Below are 20,073 nucleotides of genomic sequence, written 5' to 3'. Positions count from 1 at the left end.
ATTAACATTGCTCACTTCTCTGGAATCTGGGATACTGGCTCTTTTCAGAGCAGGTAAATGGATATATGGCTGGTAACACTGTGTTCACAGTTTGGACCACTTTGTTCCCCAAACTCTATCGGGCCTCTGAATGGTGTGGGAGAGATATTAGCATTGCTTTTGGATAAGAAACATGATGAAACACCTTTTGATCTGGAGGCATGCAACAAAACAGTGTGAGATACACAAAGTGGTAGCTACCAAGCTGAACATCAACAAACATACTCTCCACGCATACATAGGTAACTGTGAAGAATGATCACAATGAATATCATGATGAGCCCTGGTTTCAGTGGGGGCGTGATAATGATGAAGGCAGTCCCTTCTCTAACAGGACTAATTGAGGTTCAGAGACATCTAATGCATGATAGATGGGGAAGGAGAGGGTCTCAGTGGTGTGTGGCACTGCTGGCATGAGATCACAAGCATTAATAGAGCTGAACCTTTCACTCTGGGCTGAAAGACATCTGTTGCCAGCAGGTAACCTCGGCTTTATCATTACCAGCTAGACCCACCGATGTTTTCCTGGCATGACAATTTAAAGCGATATATATGTTTGCTGGCTAATTCAAGCTGTCTTCATCATCCCTGTTTGTAGGTGACAAATGGGTGCGCCATGCAGTGCACCAGATGGCAGGACTGGATCATCAATCTGAGACAGCAGACATGTGATGGATGGATTCTCCAGAGTAAACAGTTTCCAACTAAGAACCACACTGAGAGGAAATTTGCTCACAAATGAGCACTTTTGTGTAGACAGTATGCACTGAAAGAAACACAAACACTGGCTTTAACTAATAAAAAAAAAATAATAATGTTATCCTAAACATTATTTGTGTTGCAGCTTTTCAAAAATAGTTTACAAAGCGCTTTACACTAGAAAAATAAATCTCTCATCTTTCATTTGAGCCCACATAAGAAATGTGTCTGCAATGCAGTGGCCAGCAGAAGTCTTTGAAGTGATCATCCCCCAATTGCCTAGCCTATTTTCACTTAAACCAGCAGGTCACAGATAAATTGTCCAACTGTGAGATGATTCTTAGACTCAAGGTATTAGTAAGGTATGATACAACCAGGTACCAAAACATGTTGGGTTTGGTTTTTTTTCAATACAATTGCTTGGGGATAAATTGCTTGGAGATCAAGTCCTACTGATCTAAGTGTAATAATCTTAAAATAGCTGTTACTCTTCATTTTTCAAGCAACAATAGCTGAAACTGTCACTGGGTTGTTGTTTTTTCCTTTTTATAATACTCTATTTAATCTCCAGAGGAGAAATCTGTCCTCTGGGGATCAACAGACTTGCCCACATCCACAGTGAGGTCAAAGCAGAACAGCACCCTGGAGCTGGTAGGGATATAGTGCATTGGACTTAACCCAGGCCTTCTGGTTGAAAGACTCCTGAATCCCTATGCCAGTCTGATGCCTTTCCATATCGAAAATGCATTGCATCCAAACAAATTGTCAGTGAATGAAAAAAATGGTATTGCAACTGGTAGTGAATTATGCAGAATTATGCAGGTATGACAATGAGAGGGTGGGCTCCAGTCCAAAGTCTTGCCTATGGCCCCAAATATTCAATAGTCAACTCCGAATGTCCGATTTCATGGCAGTGGTGTTGATAACTAGATTTAAATTGGGGGGACAAAGTGTTGTGCTGAAATTCCTGTTAAGTTTCAACATAATTTCTTTCACTTGTAGTATGGTTCTTAATGTTTGCTGAAACAGCAACAGATTTGACGTGCTCTCAAGTGACAGTTTCCCTTCAAAGCCAGCTGCACTCAAATGAAGGACTCTGGCTAAGTATGGCAACATCCTGGGTATGAGCATTCAGTGCTGGCGGAGTGAACAGGGTGAATATCACAATAATGTTTGCAGACAAATCCAAAACCACTGAGATGCCGTGTCACATCGTGACAAGTTGCACTCTCTTAGAAAAATAAAACCTCCCCCCACTAAATTTTGAATATAAACATTTTGAAAAGCTAGCAGACAAATTTTAAAAAAGAAAGAAAAAAAAGTGGAAGGCAGAGATGAGCCCTTTCATGATGGAGGCATCTCCATATGACATGCGACCACCAGTGTGTGCCATGAATAAATCATCCTGAGCCGGGCGGAGAGAGTAAACAGTTGTGTATCTTCACCTCAGATGCCTGGAGAGGCCTGTCAGACACAGCGGTTAACAAGGCCTACCTCCTCATCATCATGCAGACCATGTTCCAGCAGATCCAAGTCCAAACCTGACACCATTACCCCACCCCTCTCTTCTCCTCCCCCTCTACGACACAAGAACTCACTCAGTGTTTCTCAAGAGTAGTCTTAAATTGAAGTTAAGGCAGGGAAAGTAGCAATGCTGCTAATCTTTCCCCAGAGTCTCTGCTTGACTCAGTTGTATTTAAAGACCGCCTGGATTGTCTCTGTAAATCCAGGAACCAGAGCACTGGGATAAGCTGCCACTTCCTACCCACTGTGGAAAGAAACTCCATGATTTTATCTATTAACACAACTGTGAGGATGATGCAACTCTATGCATCAGTGGCTCCACGCTATGTTGCAATAGGTCATTGGACTTAAATAATAAAAGCAAAACCCTTAATACTCAGCATCACAAAAAGGTGAAATGAAAGCAATACTTAATCGATCACTGTAGGACAATTCCCTCTTCACTTGCCCCCCCTCCACAGGGAGGTCAGAGGTCAGGGTCACCTACAGAACAACGTCCCCTGGAGCTGGAAGGGACTCAGCCTCTTACTCAAGGACACTTCAGCATGGCGGAGGCTTGCTAAAACACTGCTAGAACCCAGATCCCCTGGTTGAAGAATGGTCTCCCTTCCCACAACCCCCTGCACCAATCTGATGAGTCTAAATTGTGTGTGACAAAGGTAACAATGCGTCTTTTGAAATCTTGCCTTTCGAGTTTCATTCCATATGATGACACACAAAACCACTGAAAGAAAATGTTTCAGAATATAGTTTTTTTTATTTATAATTTATAATCGGCAGATACAAAAAACTTCTTGAACTGTATCCAAAATGTGCAATAAATCACTGTTGATTTTTTCCAAAAGAAAAAGAAATACAAAAAGACAAACAATCTACTTTGGAAAATTGACAGTTGACAACAAATGTAAACTGGAGTGAACTGTTCTACAGAGGATTTACTAATAGCTACTAATGATCTTTTTACTGACTACAGTTGTTTACAAATTGCAAATCTGCTTTGCTCTCCCAAGATGATAACCAAAGTCATTATGTGTACATACATCTACATGGTGACATTCTATTTCCCCATTGTTAAATACAAGAAAGGCAATCATATTCATAAGCAGCACAAATGTGTATAACACATTGAAATGAAATAAGAGTTCAAATTGTACCAAGATGTTCATGTGAGAGGGTAAACAAAAAACAGGAGGGGAGGGGAGGGGCATTTACCAAACATACTGTTGTAAACAATCGCCTTCATTTGCAGAGATGCACAAAAAAAATCCTTGGAGCTGGTTAAGTGCTTAACAGCTGTTATGAATTCAAAATGCTTCAGCGGTTTGAACAAGTATCAACCTCTAGATTCAAACATTGAAGGCAATAATGCTTAATGATAATGAACTGAATTAATCCCAGGCTACTTAAGTAGTTAGAAAATCACAGCAGCAACACCATATCTTGTATTTATCAAATTGGTTCCTGCTTGTCAGAATCTGACAACAAATTGCAAATTAAGATGGAAATACAATTAAAAGTACATTGTATTAAAAAGACTAACATTTTACTTTCACATTTAAACTTTAAAAAAAAAAAAAAAACACACAAAGGAAAAAAGTAAAATCGCCTCAATTTTACATCCACATTCTTGCCATGATCACATTCCTTGACAGCCCAGGAACATTAACAGAGGTGATGATATGATGCTGGTGCCTTACCCTTTATATCCCACATATGATGAAAACAAAACAACGATCTCAATTTAATCTAAACAGTTACATGAACACATAATGACAAATGTGCACTCAGGTCCAAAGAGTTGGACTGGTGTAACTTCTTCTTTTTCTTTCTTTTTTTTTTTTTAACACCACCATCTGAAGGACAACTCTAGGGAGAAGAGGATCCAAGCATGTCAATGGAGAATATTCAAGTGCAAAAACGTGTCAATGTAGTTTTTTTATGATTCCGCATGCTTTCTGCAACTGGTCTGTGGGCAGATAAAATGGATACCTCAAACACGCGTACATTCCTTTTGTACAGCCTCATCCCCCAGACGGCAAATGTCACAAAAGAACTCACTGAAAGATTCTAACAAAAATATGTTTCTTGTACACAGAATGTCCAGCTCATGTTTGTGACTGAGAAAAAAAAACAAAACAAAAAAAGAAAGAAAAAAAGTATCCCTCTACACAGCCAAACACACAACCTAGATCCTTCATTCCTATACAATTCAAAGCTGTAAAATGCTAAGTCTTTAAACATGCAACACCATTCAATGTTCCTATCTAATTTCTGCTGTGCTAGACTCATGGTAACTTCCTCAGACACCAACAGATCTCGCTAACTAAAACTAGAACTATGCGCTAACAACCTACCAAAGTTGTCTGAGAGACATTTTCCAAATACTTTTAAGGACACTGATGTCAAAAAAGATGCTCAGACATAATGTGAAAACACAATTCCCTGTCAAAGTATCCGTATAAAGCACTTGCGTAGCATACTGTGTGCTCTTCCCTTTGCTCTGGCACAAACAGCCCAGTAGAGAGACAATCTGTGGGGTAGTACAGCTCTGTGGGGACAATGTGAATAAGCAATGGCAATAATCATATGCTTTCAATGTCCTTGAAACCCATATGACAGTACAGAGTAATGATGTCATGCAGCTGTGATGGAACTTTTGTCATATGCCTGAGCCCCTGGCGTCACTCCAAAATATGACGCAGAGACTTAACCCTGGCTTTCCCAAATCCCTCTACCTAAGCTCACACCATTTTTGGGATTCCTTTGATCTGGGTCCAGCTCATTACTGGCATTTAGAGGCTAAGAAAGAACCACCCCCACATATGGAATTAGGTCAATTGGCTAGAGGTCCATTTCAAGTTGTAGGGTAATGAGGGTAAATTACTTCACTTATGAATTGTCTAAGGTAAATGCATCCGTGCATTAAATAAACGTAGCCATTTCTGACTTGCGCTTTAACAACATAATTAGCCAAAATCTTTCTTTACCCTCTTGCCATGACATCTTTTGTCATTTAGAGTAAGTCTACAGTGCACTTACTTGACAGTCTTAAAGCCTTTACTACATGCAGATACAAGCATTACAGATAGTGAAAAAGTTGTTAGGCCTGAGCTGTGGTGCAGTTTTTGCAACATTCCTAATGCAGAAAGATTTAGCTTTATTGTTATCTTAAAGTTACTTATTTGTATGTGAATTTTAAAAAAGGTCTATACATCAACTCACTGCTATTACTTTGAACAGCACTACAATATGAAAAAACAGCATTGTCAGTACCTTTAGGCTTGAACATTGTAAAACGGCTACATGCAGCCATACAATTTGTTTCCCTAAAGCAATTTCTTTCACCAAATTGTTTTAAAGCCTCTGGCAGACTGGCAAATTTTGGCCGTCTTTAGCTAGAAGACATTTTTCATGTGGACTTGGGCCATTCAGTGTGACACGGTGAGGGACGGCCATATAAGCGCAGCAGTTTGGAGAAATTTAGTGCCATAATGATGTAGTTTGGATAGTGTTACAACTCTACCCCAGTGAGTGACCAATTGGCACCCAGCAGGTAATGACTACGTTGGCATACCAGTACAGATGTAAATGACAAACATGACAAACTCAAAAACAAAGCCTGCCCCAGTCTAAGGTAAGGTGAATATCCAGTGGGATAAGCTAAGGGCATGAGTACAAATGTCTTTCTAATGCGTCATCTGAAACATACAACAGAACCAAAAGATATAACGGATGGACTGCATCTATTGGGTGAGAAGTTATCCCCGTAAATTTGTGAACGGCTGGTTATGTGATGAATACAACTGGGGGCTACAATTAATGCTAAATCATCTTCGACATTAGTGTTTTCTTGACGTTACATGAAATGCACGGGCTGGCTAATCATCACTTGTTATATAGCACAGTCTCGTTATTCAACCAATGGCACCGTATAACAGCAGAACGGGCTGCCATTCCGCACAGTCTGACTAGGCTGAGAAAGATTTTTTTGCATTGGTCACATCACACAATCTGATGTGTACTAAAACTTAAAAGATTATCAAAATTGGTCAGTCTGCAGGGGGCTTTGTTGTTGATAATCACCTCATTTAAAACTATGGATGTAAAGCCTAAGTTTTAATTTTCCCTCACTGAAAAGGTCTCTGAAATATTCAGTCCAATGGGTAAAAATTCAATGCATTTTCAAATTCAACCAAGTGAAATTTAAAGTGAAACCTTATTTTTCTACAGGCCCACATTTAATGGAGATGGTGAAAATGTGAAAACCTGCTCTATTTGCACCACTGGATATTACAATTTCCCATACATTAAAATGCATGTTTCATGTATGCATCTAATGTAAGCAACTAAGATAACTTTGTTGTATACCTCTGCCACATTCCTGCACGAGATTCTGTGTAGGCCTGAATCTCTGGAAGTAGAGCCACCTGATACTGACCAATCCCAAATAAAAACCCCTGAACAGTGGAATGGAGGACTGGACAGTGACAAAGTCACCTGGACACAAATCAAGAGCCACCAGAACCAATCATCTCAAAACTATGGTTGTCTGTAAACCTTGTTTAAATCTCTTAACTGAACCCAAAAGTGCAAATTGCTACCATTGTCCTGTCTCTGTGTCCTCAGTAGTGCTTCTCCTGCAGATAATCTTTCATCTTGTTGGGTAAAGGCAGTTTCTGAATCAGGTCTATCCTAGTGTACTGTCTAATGACAAAGCGACACAGGTACTGCAGGGAGCGCACTTGCATAAACCGAGACACGGGGTTGGTCAGTCTGACAGGGTAGGTGGCAGACCCTGGTAAGCGAGACCTGGAATAGCAAAAAGCTCCATTCTCTGAGTCTTTGATGGAGTGTTCGATTAGGTCCACGATGGATGTGTGGCCCTCCACATCCGGCTGCTCATAGAAGCTGAAGCGTCCGTTGGAGTGTTCGATGCGGGTGTGGAGGGTTTTGCCCTGTGACCGGAAACTCAGGCTGAGGAGGTACCTGTCGTCTGAGCTGTCCCTGACCAGGAATGAGCCGTCGGCCAGGTTGACTAGCTTTTCCTCTGCCTCCCAGCGGGTAATGGGGCCCCAGTACCAGCCCTGCCTCGCCAGCTTCTTTAGCTCCTCTGTCAGGCTGGTCACTACCATGGGCCCGCTGCTCTGCACTGAGTCGTATACCCGACTGACCCCAGGAGCCGAGTTAGGGTCAAAGTTGAGGTGGTGTCTTACCCTCTCAGCTACCTGACTGTCTGCAGAGCTGAACCCCGAAAAAGTCCTGGGAATCTCTCCATTGCTAGTCATGGGCGGCAGAAGCGGAGAGAGGGGCGGTGGGACCTCTACTCTAGAGCTTTGGAGCATCACTCCAGCAGAGCCAATGAGAAGGCCATTAACCGAGGTGTCCATGAAGAGGTCTGGAGGCATGCCGCTGACCAGGTCATGTTCCTCCTGGCCCTGGTCTGTGTGGAGGGACCCACTGTCTGCCTCAGTCACCACCTCCATGGGAGAGGAGCTTTCCAGGCAGAACGAGTGGGACCCCTCAGGGTACATTCCCTCATCTAAAGGCATAGTGTACTGGATGTAGTCCTGAGGCGTCAACCCCAGCACCACAGGCACGTCATGTTCGTCAATATTCAGATGCAGCTCACCGTTTTGAGGCTGCTGGAGATTCTTTAAGGATTCTGCCTGGTCCTGGAACAGCCCTTCCATCTGGAAGTCGTGAAATTCTTTCCGGACACCATTCAGGTTGGGACTTGGGCTAGGAGAGTGAACCATGGCTTTCACCTTCACCTCCATCTTGATGCACGCATCATCAGAGTTGACAGACCGGAGGGGCCATGGCGAGGGGCTATAATGGTGGCTCCTCAGGGATGCAGACCTAAGGGGTCTCTGGGCTTTCACTTCATTGAAGCTGATGGGCACAGAAGAGGATGAGAAGGTGTCATCGTCATCCACAGAGCCCATAGCAGATGAGCCACCTTTCACCTTAGCCTTCTGCTTGGCAGACAGCCTCCTCTTTAGTGATCCCATCAGGCTCTCACTCTTTGAACGGCCCTTGTTCTGGCCACCTTTGTCCTCTTCTCCACCGAGGTCACAGCCTGAGAGGTCTTTGGTGTAGCAGCCCCCAAAAAGCGACTCCTCCTTAGAAAAGTCTGTGGTCAGCGAAGGCTGCTGGAGCATGACAAAGTCACCCTCCTCTTTGCCCTTTATGTTGAGGGACTTGCGGATGGTTTTAAGGCTTATCTTCTTCATTCTGGCAGGCCCTCCGAAGTGGGGGCATGGGATGGCTCTCCTGGTATCCTGATGAAAGTGCTATCCACAGTGTCCTCCCATCAGGCCGCACAAAACTAGTCATGCATATAGCGGAGCCGTCATACCCTATAGCAAGAAAAGCATAGAAACACAAATCAGTGTATAGAGTACTGTCCAAACAACAAAGCCTTTCCACAGCCTTTTGTACACATCTACCATTAACCTAAACCCATTACCTACATAAAACATCATATCATCAATAACATCAGTAAGGAGCACCCATATCATAGCACATTGAATACATTTCACATAATACAGGAATATCACAAACAGCACAGCACATTATGGGCATAGCGAAAAATATTGTTTGATTTTATGAAATTCATTACTTATGCAATTATCACTGCTTTGTCAGCTGTCAAAAAGGCTATGACAGTTCTGGCACACCATGATTAAATCAGTATCTAGAGGCAATGTGCAACTTTTAACACCAAAATGAGGCTACTTGATAATCAGCCAGCTGCAATCTGATTACTCACCATTATGTGCCTGAAAATGGTGACTCAGTTGGATGGGCTAGGTTCCACTTCCACCACCTTTCATTTGATGCTATAAAAAACAAACACAGATCTTTTCAAAAGCCCAACACTTGCGATCAAGCACACTTTGGTAATAACTTAATTCACGTCCCGTATATTATCACTTTAAACAAGACAGTTTGTCCCATTAACTAACAGCAACGTTAGCAAGGTTTGTCCTGACCTGGCAAGGCCTACGCACACAACAGCAAATTAGCTTAGCTAAGTTAGTTATCTTGTGCTTTTCATGACAAAATTCTGAAATGAAACACTTCAGCTGTGATTTCGTCAGCATAATTTTAGTAAGCAATTGTACACGATACAAGATTATTTACTGTAGACTAGCTTGTCAATGTTAATTAACTGATGTTAGCTTGCTTGGATGCTAACACGAACCATCTAGATTGTTAGCATATCTAGTAACCAAGTTACATTCACTATCTCAGTCTACATTTGACAAAAATGCAAATGGTGTTGTTTCTTACCCTGTCAGTTGGGTATCTGCATTTCTTGCTCTGTTAAATACCCAAAGGTGCCCGCAAAGTTTGGCATTTGTTTTGTACAAAGCGTTCATGAAAGGTTCGCTAGCTAGTTGGCTAATGTTAGCTTGTTACCTAGCCAGCTAAGCCAATCAGCTAGCTTAGTTAACGTTAGCTGTCGAAAACATATACCTTCCCTTTAGTCGGCTTCTGCGTCCAGACAAAAGAATAAAGCGTTTATATGGCTACACTCAATATTTGTTTACACGTACGAATGTCAATTGCCATATAAAATGAGACAATAGGGCGACATCTTTCTGTCTAGGTTGGCTAATACTTTCTAGCTTACGGCCTCTTCCTTTCTTCCTTTGTTGCCTGTTGAATTGTGGGAGCAGATTCGGATACAGCGAATCAGACACATTCATTACAACTACATCAAGTTTTTACATGTCAGGGGCCTGAGCTGCTCTGCAACTCAGAAATCATGGGCAACATATTTGGGGGGGGGGGAACAAACGGATAATTCTGATAATGTGGCCTAATCTGTAAATAATTAGATAGATACAGCAAATCAAATCCATGTATTGCAATTATATCAAGTTTCTACATCCCAAAGAAAGTCCTTGCTTTGCAACTCAGAAATGATGGGCAAGGTAGCTTTGGAAAAAAAAAATAATAATAATATTATAATTATAATAATTTGACCAAATGTGTAAATTACTTTACAGACAAACAGGTTTGGGGATATTTTTCAATTTCCTACATTAATAATTTGTAATAGGCTACATAATGTATAGCACAAGCAATGGACAAGACAAGTATTTATTTCCTGCTGGCCTGAGTGTCTAAATTCGTAGATGCAAAAGGTGGACAAAATGTCTCACTGACCTCCTTTATCTACAAGTCAACACACATAGGTTAGACTGAAGAAAATTTCAACCAAGTTCCATTTTCTTTTTAGATGGCATTTTGACAAAGATAAAATCATAGGCAATGTGTGCTGCCACCACCTTTAACAGAAACTCATCAATATTCAGAGGAGCATTGTATCAGGAATGGAAATTCAATGAATGTGAATTTAAATATTAAAGCTCCATAGAAAAACAGACTGGAAAAAGACTGAACAAGAGAAACTGCAAAACGTGGAATATGCAGTAGTTGTTGCATAAAGTTGCCCAGTCAGTTCATTCACAATGATAGCAGAAGCTTGCTGCACCACATGAACTCAGCAGCCATGCGCTCTCTGAAATCATTTTGTATTTGTACACTAGGACTGGAGATTACTTTCTTTAAGGTGCTGCTATACTCCCCACACACTGTGGCTTTAAAATGCATGATCCAAGTTATTTGGACTGTTCAAAGGAAGATGGAAATAGCATGGGGAGGTATAGGGACACAAGTGGATTGCCTATAATGGAAAATAATGTGCTGAACTATTAGATTACAGTGTAAGAATTATTCTTATATCATAAATTGTACTACCGTATTCTAAATCAGTAACATGTAGGCCTTCCTTTCATCAGGTGGGTCCTGTACTGATTGTTTCTTGTAGATGTGAATTGAGCGCATGTAAGTATAATTGCAGAATGTTCATTAATGTAAAAACAATGACAACACATCTATGGGAGATACAGCTGCTTAGGAACAACAACATTTAGGTTTAGGCTTAAGTAAAGAATTTGGACTAATGATTTGCTTTTTAATAATTTGTTTTTTTTTCCAAAGCCATCATTTTTGCAAGTTGATATTAGGCCCTTTCAAGATATGGACGAGAGAATTAGAGCAGTTTGGAAAGGAAATATTGTTTGAAATCCCTTACTACAGCTTAATGAAAATTGCTTAGGCTAAACATTTGCTGAACATGTTACTCTCATTCCTAATCCAGGTAAATCAAGGAGGGTAAATAATTTTTCACATGAAATTTGTGATTTGAAATACGTTTCTGTGTTTGTTTGAGATGTACATATTTCTGGGATTTTATCTCGCATTTGATAGTGCATTGTGTAGTTCCCAAACAAAGAATGGACATTATTGCAATTTGAAATCATCTTTAGCACAACAATGTGCACAGAGGAAGTAATTTCTTTCACATCTGAATTATGCAAAGTTAACACTCCCTCATTGCTAAAATCATGATTCCATTTTCCACTATCCATAGATATCAACTATTGGCTACTAGACTATTTTCCCTCATGCCAGCCTTGCTTAGCTTTAATGCAGGAAAGTCCTTCTAATTTGTATTCCAGAAACATCAAGTTGACTCTCCAAGTATTTTCAAGTAACTATTTGAGATAGCAGCTAAAACTTGAACTCTGAAATGATACATTGGTTGCCTAATTAGTGTCAGTATTGTTTTAAAGTAGATTGTGTTTACCGCTGCCAGGCTAATTTGGTCCATATACTGAACATTACATTGTTTTTTCCACACTGTCAAGTGTATGGCATGCCTTCCCCAACCTGCTTAGGGCGGTTGTGTGCAGACAGCCTCTATGCAAAGACTCTAATTACCAAGCCCTATTAGGGTTGATCAGGCTGCCTTCACTTGATGTGTTGGCACAGGAGGGGAGGGGGGGGTGGAGGAGGAGGAGGGAGGGGGGCACTTCTTAGATAGCACCAAGGACATTGGCAAGCAAGGATGCAGTGTTTCTACAAGCTAAATTAGACCTGACAAACAAACTTTAGCCTGGTTGATATTTGTTGCCAGACAGAGAAAGTAAGTAAACATTCAGCTGTGGGCATAACCCAGTCTGTTTTGTTTTGACAGGATGAACAGATCAAACAATTACTAATAGTCGGCCATTTAGAGTTTACATAAATGCCGCGTTGCTGTAATAGTTGGATGAGAATTGGGTATCTGCAAGATGTTGTCTGACATGGCAGAGTACAACATGTGAGGGCCTCTGGAGTATTTCTCTCTCAAGATCAATATTTCTGCAGAATTTGAATTTATGTATAAGCACCTCTCAAAAAACTGAATCTCAAGTCAAGCTGGAACATTGTAGACTTTGCACTAAGCCATAACATTTAATGAGACACCTCTACATGTGGGGAGGTTCTCCATGTTTCATCTTAATTTCAAATGAAAGCTGTATCAGCCATAAATTATTTGCTCAATGTGTCTGCGCTTGCTTCAGCTTGACTCAGTCCTTTGACTTGACTTCTTTGCCGAGGGGGGATTGTCGGGGGTCCCAAGGTGCCTACCCTCATATCCTCAACACTTGCAGCGGAGCGGAAGACGGGTACAGCAGGCATGTCAAACAGTGACAGGGCCAGTGGGACCACTTGGGTTTTGTTTCAGGAATGACTGTGGAATAACATGGCAAGGGCTTGCCTCAAAATACAGTCTGCGCATTTATGGAATGGATAATGTTCACGTCTCTACCTCATTGTTTTGGTGTCTCGTTACGATTTCAGCAGGCAAGAACCGTTATGTTTTTTTCTATCTCTTTTTTTGCAGTATTTAAGAATCAGGGAGTGACCCATGCCAGGGCTAAATCAGTCCTTCCCGTCGCCTTTGCTCTCCTTGGGGAGGGGTTTTAAGAGATCTTCAAAGATTATGCATTAATTACACTTACACCAGCTGCATCTATACAGAATGTAATGAGTCAGCTATAGAGACTTGAGCTCAATCCAAATATCTGGCTGGATAAAACAAGGAATAAATTGTCGATGCCCGCTTATGTTCCTCGGGTCTGCTGGAACGTCACCCTTGATTTTACATTATTAATTCTGGTGGTAACTCCTTGTATTTTGTTGCCATATGGGTTGCTGTATTTTAGACAATTACAATAATTATATGATTAATTAGCTGATTTGACCTTGTTTTATGCATGAAGAGCTGTAAGGGTAACAACCAAAACAGATTCAGCAATGTTTTTACCCAGCAGCCCTTACTAAACGTGATTTGGTGATACTACTACTTATAGTAATTTTACTTACTCTGCTAATTTCAGTTAAGAAAGTACATTTCACCACATTTACATTGCATACATTGCATGCATACATTACATGAATCCCCCTAGGTTACTACACATTTAGTCTCTGCATACAATTACCAGACAATAGCTTTCACATTAAAAGCACATCAGCTGGTTAGTGCTCCATATGACTCCTATAGGCTGTGTGTATTACCTATGGTCAGGCATGATCAGCTTTAACCATGCTTCCACCACACTGGAGAGAGTAAATCTGGCTTCCAAATATTTAAATGGGCATGATTTCCCACTCGTAGTTCAGCCCTGCATTCATGGATAGCCTGAGGTGGTTTTAGTTTCGAGGATTGGCATATGAGTAATGTAGCCTGGTGTAAAATAACTGACAGTTTGTGTGGTTTTTTAATTATGATTTACGATGTTAAAAATCCTTAAATTGCATGTGAAAACACTGGCAGTGGAGGGTTGAAGTACAACACACAGCACATACCTTAACTTTGAGCCAAATAGTTATCTATATCTTAGAGTCAAATGCTTACCAGGAATATGAATGAATGAGTGCACAAGGAGGCTTGGAGATTTTTAGGACTGCAGGTAATACTAGCAGAAACATCTGCAAAAACATCTGGGGGACGAACCTTCAGCAGGTGTGACTGACAGACACCCCGCCCCTGTTTTCAGTTATTTAAAGGGAAGTTTTGCTTCCTGTCTGCTGCTGATGCTAACAAACGATCTGAGACTTGCAGTGGTTGTCAAACAGAAATGATGGGATGTACTTCTTGAAACAGACTCAACAGCCATGGAGAACTCACAATCTGACCCTGGGTGATGTATTTTTCCAGCAGATAAAGAGGACCTCCTCCGTTGTTTGGATGTGGGAGCTGTCCCTCAGAAGAGGTGCTGTTGTCTGCTTTGAAATATGTCAAAAAGAGGTTGCATTGTATTCTCATTGGACATCTGTAGAATGTCAAAAACATTCAAACAGACTCAGTCTCTGTGTGCTGTATCAAATGTTGGAGGAACTGAAATACATTGTTTAAGAAAGTCTTGGCTTCCAGGACCTTGTGAGAATTGAACTGTTAAAGCAGTTCTGGAAAAAGAAAACAGCATCAGCTACAATTGTAAAGGAAATGCCCCTCATATAGGCTCTTAATACAAACACTGCAACCTATGTAAAAGCTAAATGTGATTCTTTTATGTATTTAATGGTTTGTTTACATTGGTAATATGTGTATGCATTGAGGTAAAACAGACATTATGAAATTTTCCATTTAAGTCAAACCCTTTTCCATCTAAGTCAAACCCTTCAAAAATCTAGGTGTCTATCTAAATTGCATATGGCCAAATCATTTCCCTCCAGGATTCTCAAGTACTATAATGATATTATTATCACATCAAATTATCATTTGCTAAGTTTGTTAATTATCACCCTCTCGGCTGATCAAATAGAATATCTGCACCACATCTCAAGTGTGAGATTTCCATCAATTGGATGAGCACAGACAGAGTATGAAAATAATTTATGCCTACACGTGTGTGGAGAGGCAATGCACATCAACTTTGATTCTTTAGAACATCGGTGTTTGATAGAAGATTAATTTAATGACAAGATCATTTGGCTGGTGTCAAAACTTTACTCAAAATGTCAGCAATGAAAAAGTCTTCAATGATTATCAAACATTTCTCCAAACATTGATCATCTTGGCAAGAAAAATCATTTCAGCATGTTTACATTTCAAAAGATCAGATGAAACTCCCATTGATATGCCACAGAAGTCCTAGAACACTGGACTGGAGGTCTGCCTAAAGGAGAAAAAAACTGTTTAATGCATAATTATTTTGCCTATTTTTCAAAATAATATGCAAAGCGCCAAATCAAATTACAAAGCCGACACACAGCTTCCTTTAAATGTACACACAGTTAAATGAGCATGTGTGCATGCATAGACACATCCAAAGAATAATTGGGCACTGATAAGGACAGCTACTTGTGTTATTGTCAAGTTGCTATTCAAAATCATATAAATACACTCTTTGGCTGTCAGTGGTTCCCAAAGTGTGGTCCAGAGACATCCAGTGGTTGACAATGAGCACAATGACAGAATGTATAAGAATTACTATTTTTACCATGCATTACTCTCCTCACTGTGGATATCATAGCCTATTATTCTATACTAAATCACAACTAACGACAGATGGGTTTCCTTGGGACAAAATCTGATCAAATTGTGGTCCGTGGGTCTAATGCACATCTATTTGGGGGTCCTTGCCCTGAAAAGGTTTGAGACCCCCCATAAGTCTTTATTCGTTAGATACCTGTCTTTCATACACAACAAACGCTTACCGCGAGTGTGTTTCTTGAACGCACCCCGCCTCTCTAACAGGAAGTGGAGTGACGCTGGCGCGTTCGTTGAAAGCAAACCCGGGCAGACGCTGTTGTTTGTTGACATGGCACTGACAGACGGAACCACTCCATCTGCTGAACAACCGACAAGCCTCGATCGTTAATTACGCTTTTAAAGTAGTTTATACGCGCAGGGCCGCGATAATATACCGAGAAATGGAGTTATCTCACCTTATAAAGAAAATAGGTACGCTAGCCTCCTAGCTAGGCAACCTTAGTAACGTTAGGCAGACTTTACCAGTCACCTGCCTAGCCACTTGCATGCTAACTACAGCCAGTCTCTCTATGTTTATTGTATATATCTGTAGGTGCTCTCTTTCTTTAGCTACTAAGTCTAGTATGCAGAGTGTTAACAGATATTCAGCTCGCTAAGTCCGAAAAACTTCTCTGAACTTTCATAGTTCACCTAACGTTAGCCTAATAACAAAGCCGCTATTGTAACTCTTCTTCAATGATTGTCTCACTGTTTGTGATTTTTAGGCCATTCCTTGGTGGAAATACGAGTTCGAGCATTGAAGAGCATCATGTGTAAACTGGACCATTCCCTGATTTCTGTGTCCGACCTGGTCCAAGAGAGGATGCTGTTTGTGGTTCTCCTGGAATGGTTCAATTTCCCCGAGGTGCCAATGCAGGAGGAGGTCCTTGAGTTGCTCAGTACTTTATCAAAGGTAGATAGATGACTTACCAGACTAGTCCTCTAGAGGACAGTGGCTAGATACGAACAAAGTCTTCAGAAGCTAGTCCTATGGGTGTGTGGCAAATGGAAACAATATTTATGAAGCTACACAGATACACTACCAAGATAAACTGTAAATGTACTGGCCTGGATTTGAGCCTGTGTCTTTCACATGGCTAACCAAACATTAACCGGTCAGTTAAAGGTGGAAAAAATCTTTGCTTGTGCAAATATATAGCATAATATGGTTTCAGGCAGGGTTAAAGTGACTCTGCCAAACAATCACAATTTACTTATGAGCATCGCCTTCAATATAGTGCTGTCTACTTAGTGACTTATATTGATACCCATGCTCATGCTCAGTGCTATTACAATACTACACCTATCAACTTTCTATTTTTGATTTTATGATTATTTGCCATGTCTGTCATGATTTCTCCAAAGCATCCTAGTGCCGCCCAGATGCTGAGAGATGTTGGTGCGGTGGAGTTTCTCACCCAGCTGTCTCCTAACGTGGAACCCAGGATGCGAGCTGTCATCGATGGCACCCTGGACCAGCTGTTCCACCTACCAGAGCTACTCCCTAGTCATACAATGGTCTACTCACACGGACAACGTGTTACAACTCCAACAGGTGTTGCAAAGTCAAATATTTGTGTTTAGAGTCAATGTCATCTACAATGCAATTATTATTATGTTCATAATGTTATGGTGGTGGGGGTGGGATGGGGTGTCGTGTCCTTCTACATCACAGACATTATGAACCATTTTGATTAAGTTTTTGTACAAATAGGCTGTCTTTGTTCTAGTCCCTCCAGTTGTTCCACCTGAAGAGCATCTTCCTAAAATGGGCTATTTCCAGAAGAGCACGCCAAGCCATATAGATGTCCCACCTCAGAGGATAGCAGGTATTTTGAATAGATAACCTCAGATTTGGTAGTGTGCTAGGGTTTCAGCTTGTATTGGATCCCTGTTGTTATTGTTATCTAAATGCAATGCATCATATTTGTTCCGTAAACTCATCATATTAAGCGTTGTTTCTCTTATCTCCCTGTGTTTCATGTGCAGTGCATGAATCTGTGAGATGTCTGAAGTTTTCTGTGTTCCCATGGCTGGCTTTGACAACCACAGACAGACACATACTTTCATCCAATGAGAGGTGAGTGGCATCACATTTATCTACAGAGTGGATTTGTTTTACTTTGCTTCCTTTTTTCCTGAACTCGTTGAGCTTTAATAAACTCCACAGGAGTTTGTTAGTGGTGTTAAATTACTGTGTATTAAACATATTCATCCGCTTCTGCTCCTTTTGAAACAGTTCTCTGAGGAGTAACAACCCCAATTTAGTCCGGACCACATGTGAACTTCTGCGTGATGTCATTATGCAGGATTTTCCTGCTGAGATCTTCCTGCAAAGGCCCAGTATTGTGCAGGTACCACAACACTACCATGCTCTGAGGAAGGCTTAGGCAGGGTGATGTGGCCAGAATATCGTATCACATTATGTTTCTTAATTTTGAACAATATTTGATGGTATTTAACAGTATTTGCTTTCCCCAACACATATTACAATTTAATAGTCTATGACTGTAGGATACCAACTGACTGGCTGTCTTCCATTTAAATTATTTACTCTTAATAATGTGCTTGAAAGACCCGTAAAACTGTGAAATAGATCTGCCAAAAAATACAGACAAACACATGCACACACAGACACGTACACACACAAGGAGGAAAAAAAACATTGATGATGGTATTGTAAATATGCATTCCTATATGTGTATCTATACTGGTATACCTTAAAATCATGAGCTGAAGGGCCAAACCTAAAAGTATGTCAGGCAGAAAGGGTGGTGTAGTGGTTACATGTCCCATTATTGGAAATCCCAGGTTTGATCCCACTCTATGACAGGTTGTGTCTAGATGACTGCCATCTCCGTACCGTAACTCAGGGTTTTCTCTGTATGTTCTAGTTATAACTGCAACTGAGTATAAAACTTGTGAACTTCAAGATGTCATGAAAATAAAAAACTTCTGGTTCAGTTTCAGTAGTTTTAGCACCTCGTACCGGGGCTTCAGAATGGTTGCCAATAGCATCATTTTCCACTATAACGATTGCATGATCTGTGACACTCTTAAACCTGGCCACGCTAATGCCTAGACCACCTGCAACCATATAAGCCTCTCCTCAAGCCACAGAAAATCCTGTAGATGGTGGAAATTTTGCACTAGCTTGGGTTTAAAAATAGTAGCTTGTTGCTGGCCTAAAAAAAGCCCAATCCTGGATACATATATGGGTGTTATAGGGTAAAAAAATAAATTAATTCCATGGTTTTCTTGTGACGATGACATTTCTGTTGTTGTCCACCGGTTCCCAACCAACTGTAGTCCATGCTACTTGGCATTCTTGTATATACACATAGATTAGATGAGTTTTATTGGCTAGAGTGACCATCCCATAATGGGTAGGTCTCTGGTGTGATTCACGCAACAGTCATATAAGCTGTCAAAGTGTCCTTGAGCAAGACATCGATATATATCTCTTTGTCCCTGATCTTGTGGGAAGTGATGGAGACCTCTGGGGGCTTTCTTTGGTTGAACAGGTACTAGATTGTTGTGGGGACAAAGCTTGGTCAAGATGTACCTCTTGTGAAAAGGCAGGGTTTAGAGTGAGAGTCCTTGGAAGCAAGTTTCACCTCACTTTCCTCTTTGGCCTCCTTGAATATCAAAGTTTCTCTAAAATTGGGCGCAGTTGCCCATAGGGTTTAGAGCCCTCCTCAGCCTGCTGTTGTTGGTATTGGAGGAATCCCGACAGTTCCATACCATGAACAAAAAGGTCAAAGTGCTCTCATTGTGGCAAGTGTAGTAGCTTTAAAGGGGGCCATGCTGCTGTAAAGAAAGTCCCAAGGTAACTGAATTCATATGGGGTTGGCTGAGGCATGGAGTCAGCCTACATCTGCTGTCTGAGCCCTTCATTTCATTGGTGTAGATGGAGTATCACAGGAGACACAACTTTGCCCTGATGAGCCACTGTGAACATTAATATTTTGTTAACAGAGCGGTGTTAGGAAAATGGTGCACTGTATTACATCAGTCTCAGGGCAGTATTAGCATACTGTCACAGAGTAGTCTCATCATCAAAAAGAAATCATTACGGCAAAGTATTTTCTCCTTGTGGCTTCACTTGCCCCTCCTTTGAGTTGCTAAAGCTATTTAGCTAAATTAAAAGACCTGGATTTAGAGGCATGACATCATTAGCTACAGAGGGCAGGGAATTTGAACTTGAAACAAATTGCTACTCCAGTAATTCAATTCCAGTTGCCCTTTTATTTTGTGAGCTTAATCACACATTTTCTATCACTGTCTGAGTTCCAGGCCTTCTTTTTACACAATCATGTTGCCTTTTTTCTCTCATTTTGGGCTCTTCTTTGTCCTTTGTAAACAATCAGTTTTAGTAGAGCCAAAATACAACCTATACACACAATTACAATGATGTGCTACCTGTTTAT

The 20,073-nt window shown here is 40.9% G+C and overlaps 2 protein-coding genes across 2 annotated transcripts in view; one reads left to right on the top strand and one right to left on the bottom strand.

Moving 5' to 3' along the window:
• Positions 1–3,042: 3,042 nt before the first annotated feature.
• socs6a (suppressor of cytokine signaling 6a) lies at positions 3,043–9,917 on the bottom strand. The gene is made up of 3 exons (XM_071912950.2): positions 9,559–9,917; positions 9,035–9,104; positions 3,043–8,621 (listed from the first exon to the last, which is right to left on the bottom strand). Exon 3 carries the CDS (start codon positions 8,493–8,495, stop codon positions 6,885–6,887), a length of 1,611 nt encoding a protein of 536 aa, XP_071769051.1. The 5' UTR covers positions 8,496–8,621; positions 9,035–9,104; positions 9,559–9,917; the 3' UTR covers positions 3,043–6,884.
• Positions 9,918–16,044: 6,127 nt separating this feature from the next.
• The window catches only part of rttn (rotatin), a 37,534-nt gene continuing 33,505 nt past the window's right edge, over positions 16,045–20,073 (top strand). Inside the window, exons 1-6 of the mRNA XM_071912942.2 lie at positions 16,045–16,075; positions 16,369–16,556; positions 17,009–17,198; positions 17,374–17,472; positions 17,633–17,723; positions 17,883–17,997. Of these exons, the coding sequence (XP_071769043.2) occupies positions 16,045–16,075; positions 16,369–16,556; positions 17,009–17,198; positions 17,374–17,472; positions 17,633–17,723; positions 17,883–17,997 (714 nt within the window). The remainder of the gene's footprint in view (positions 16,076–16,368; positions 16,557–17,008; positions 17,199–17,373; positions 17,473–17,632; positions 17,724–17,882; positions 17,998–20,073) is intronic.

Source organism: Centroberyx gerrardi, chromosome 22, assembly GCF_048128805.1.
Source record: "Centroberyx gerrardi isolate f3 chromosome 22, fCenGer3.hap1.cur.20231027, whole genome shotgun sequence".
Classification (NCBI taxonomy): Eukaryota; Metazoa; Chordata; class Actinopteri; order Beryciformes; family Berycidae; genus Centroberyx; species Centroberyx gerrardi.
This window is presented reverse-complemented; position numbering and strand designations above follow the sequence as displayed.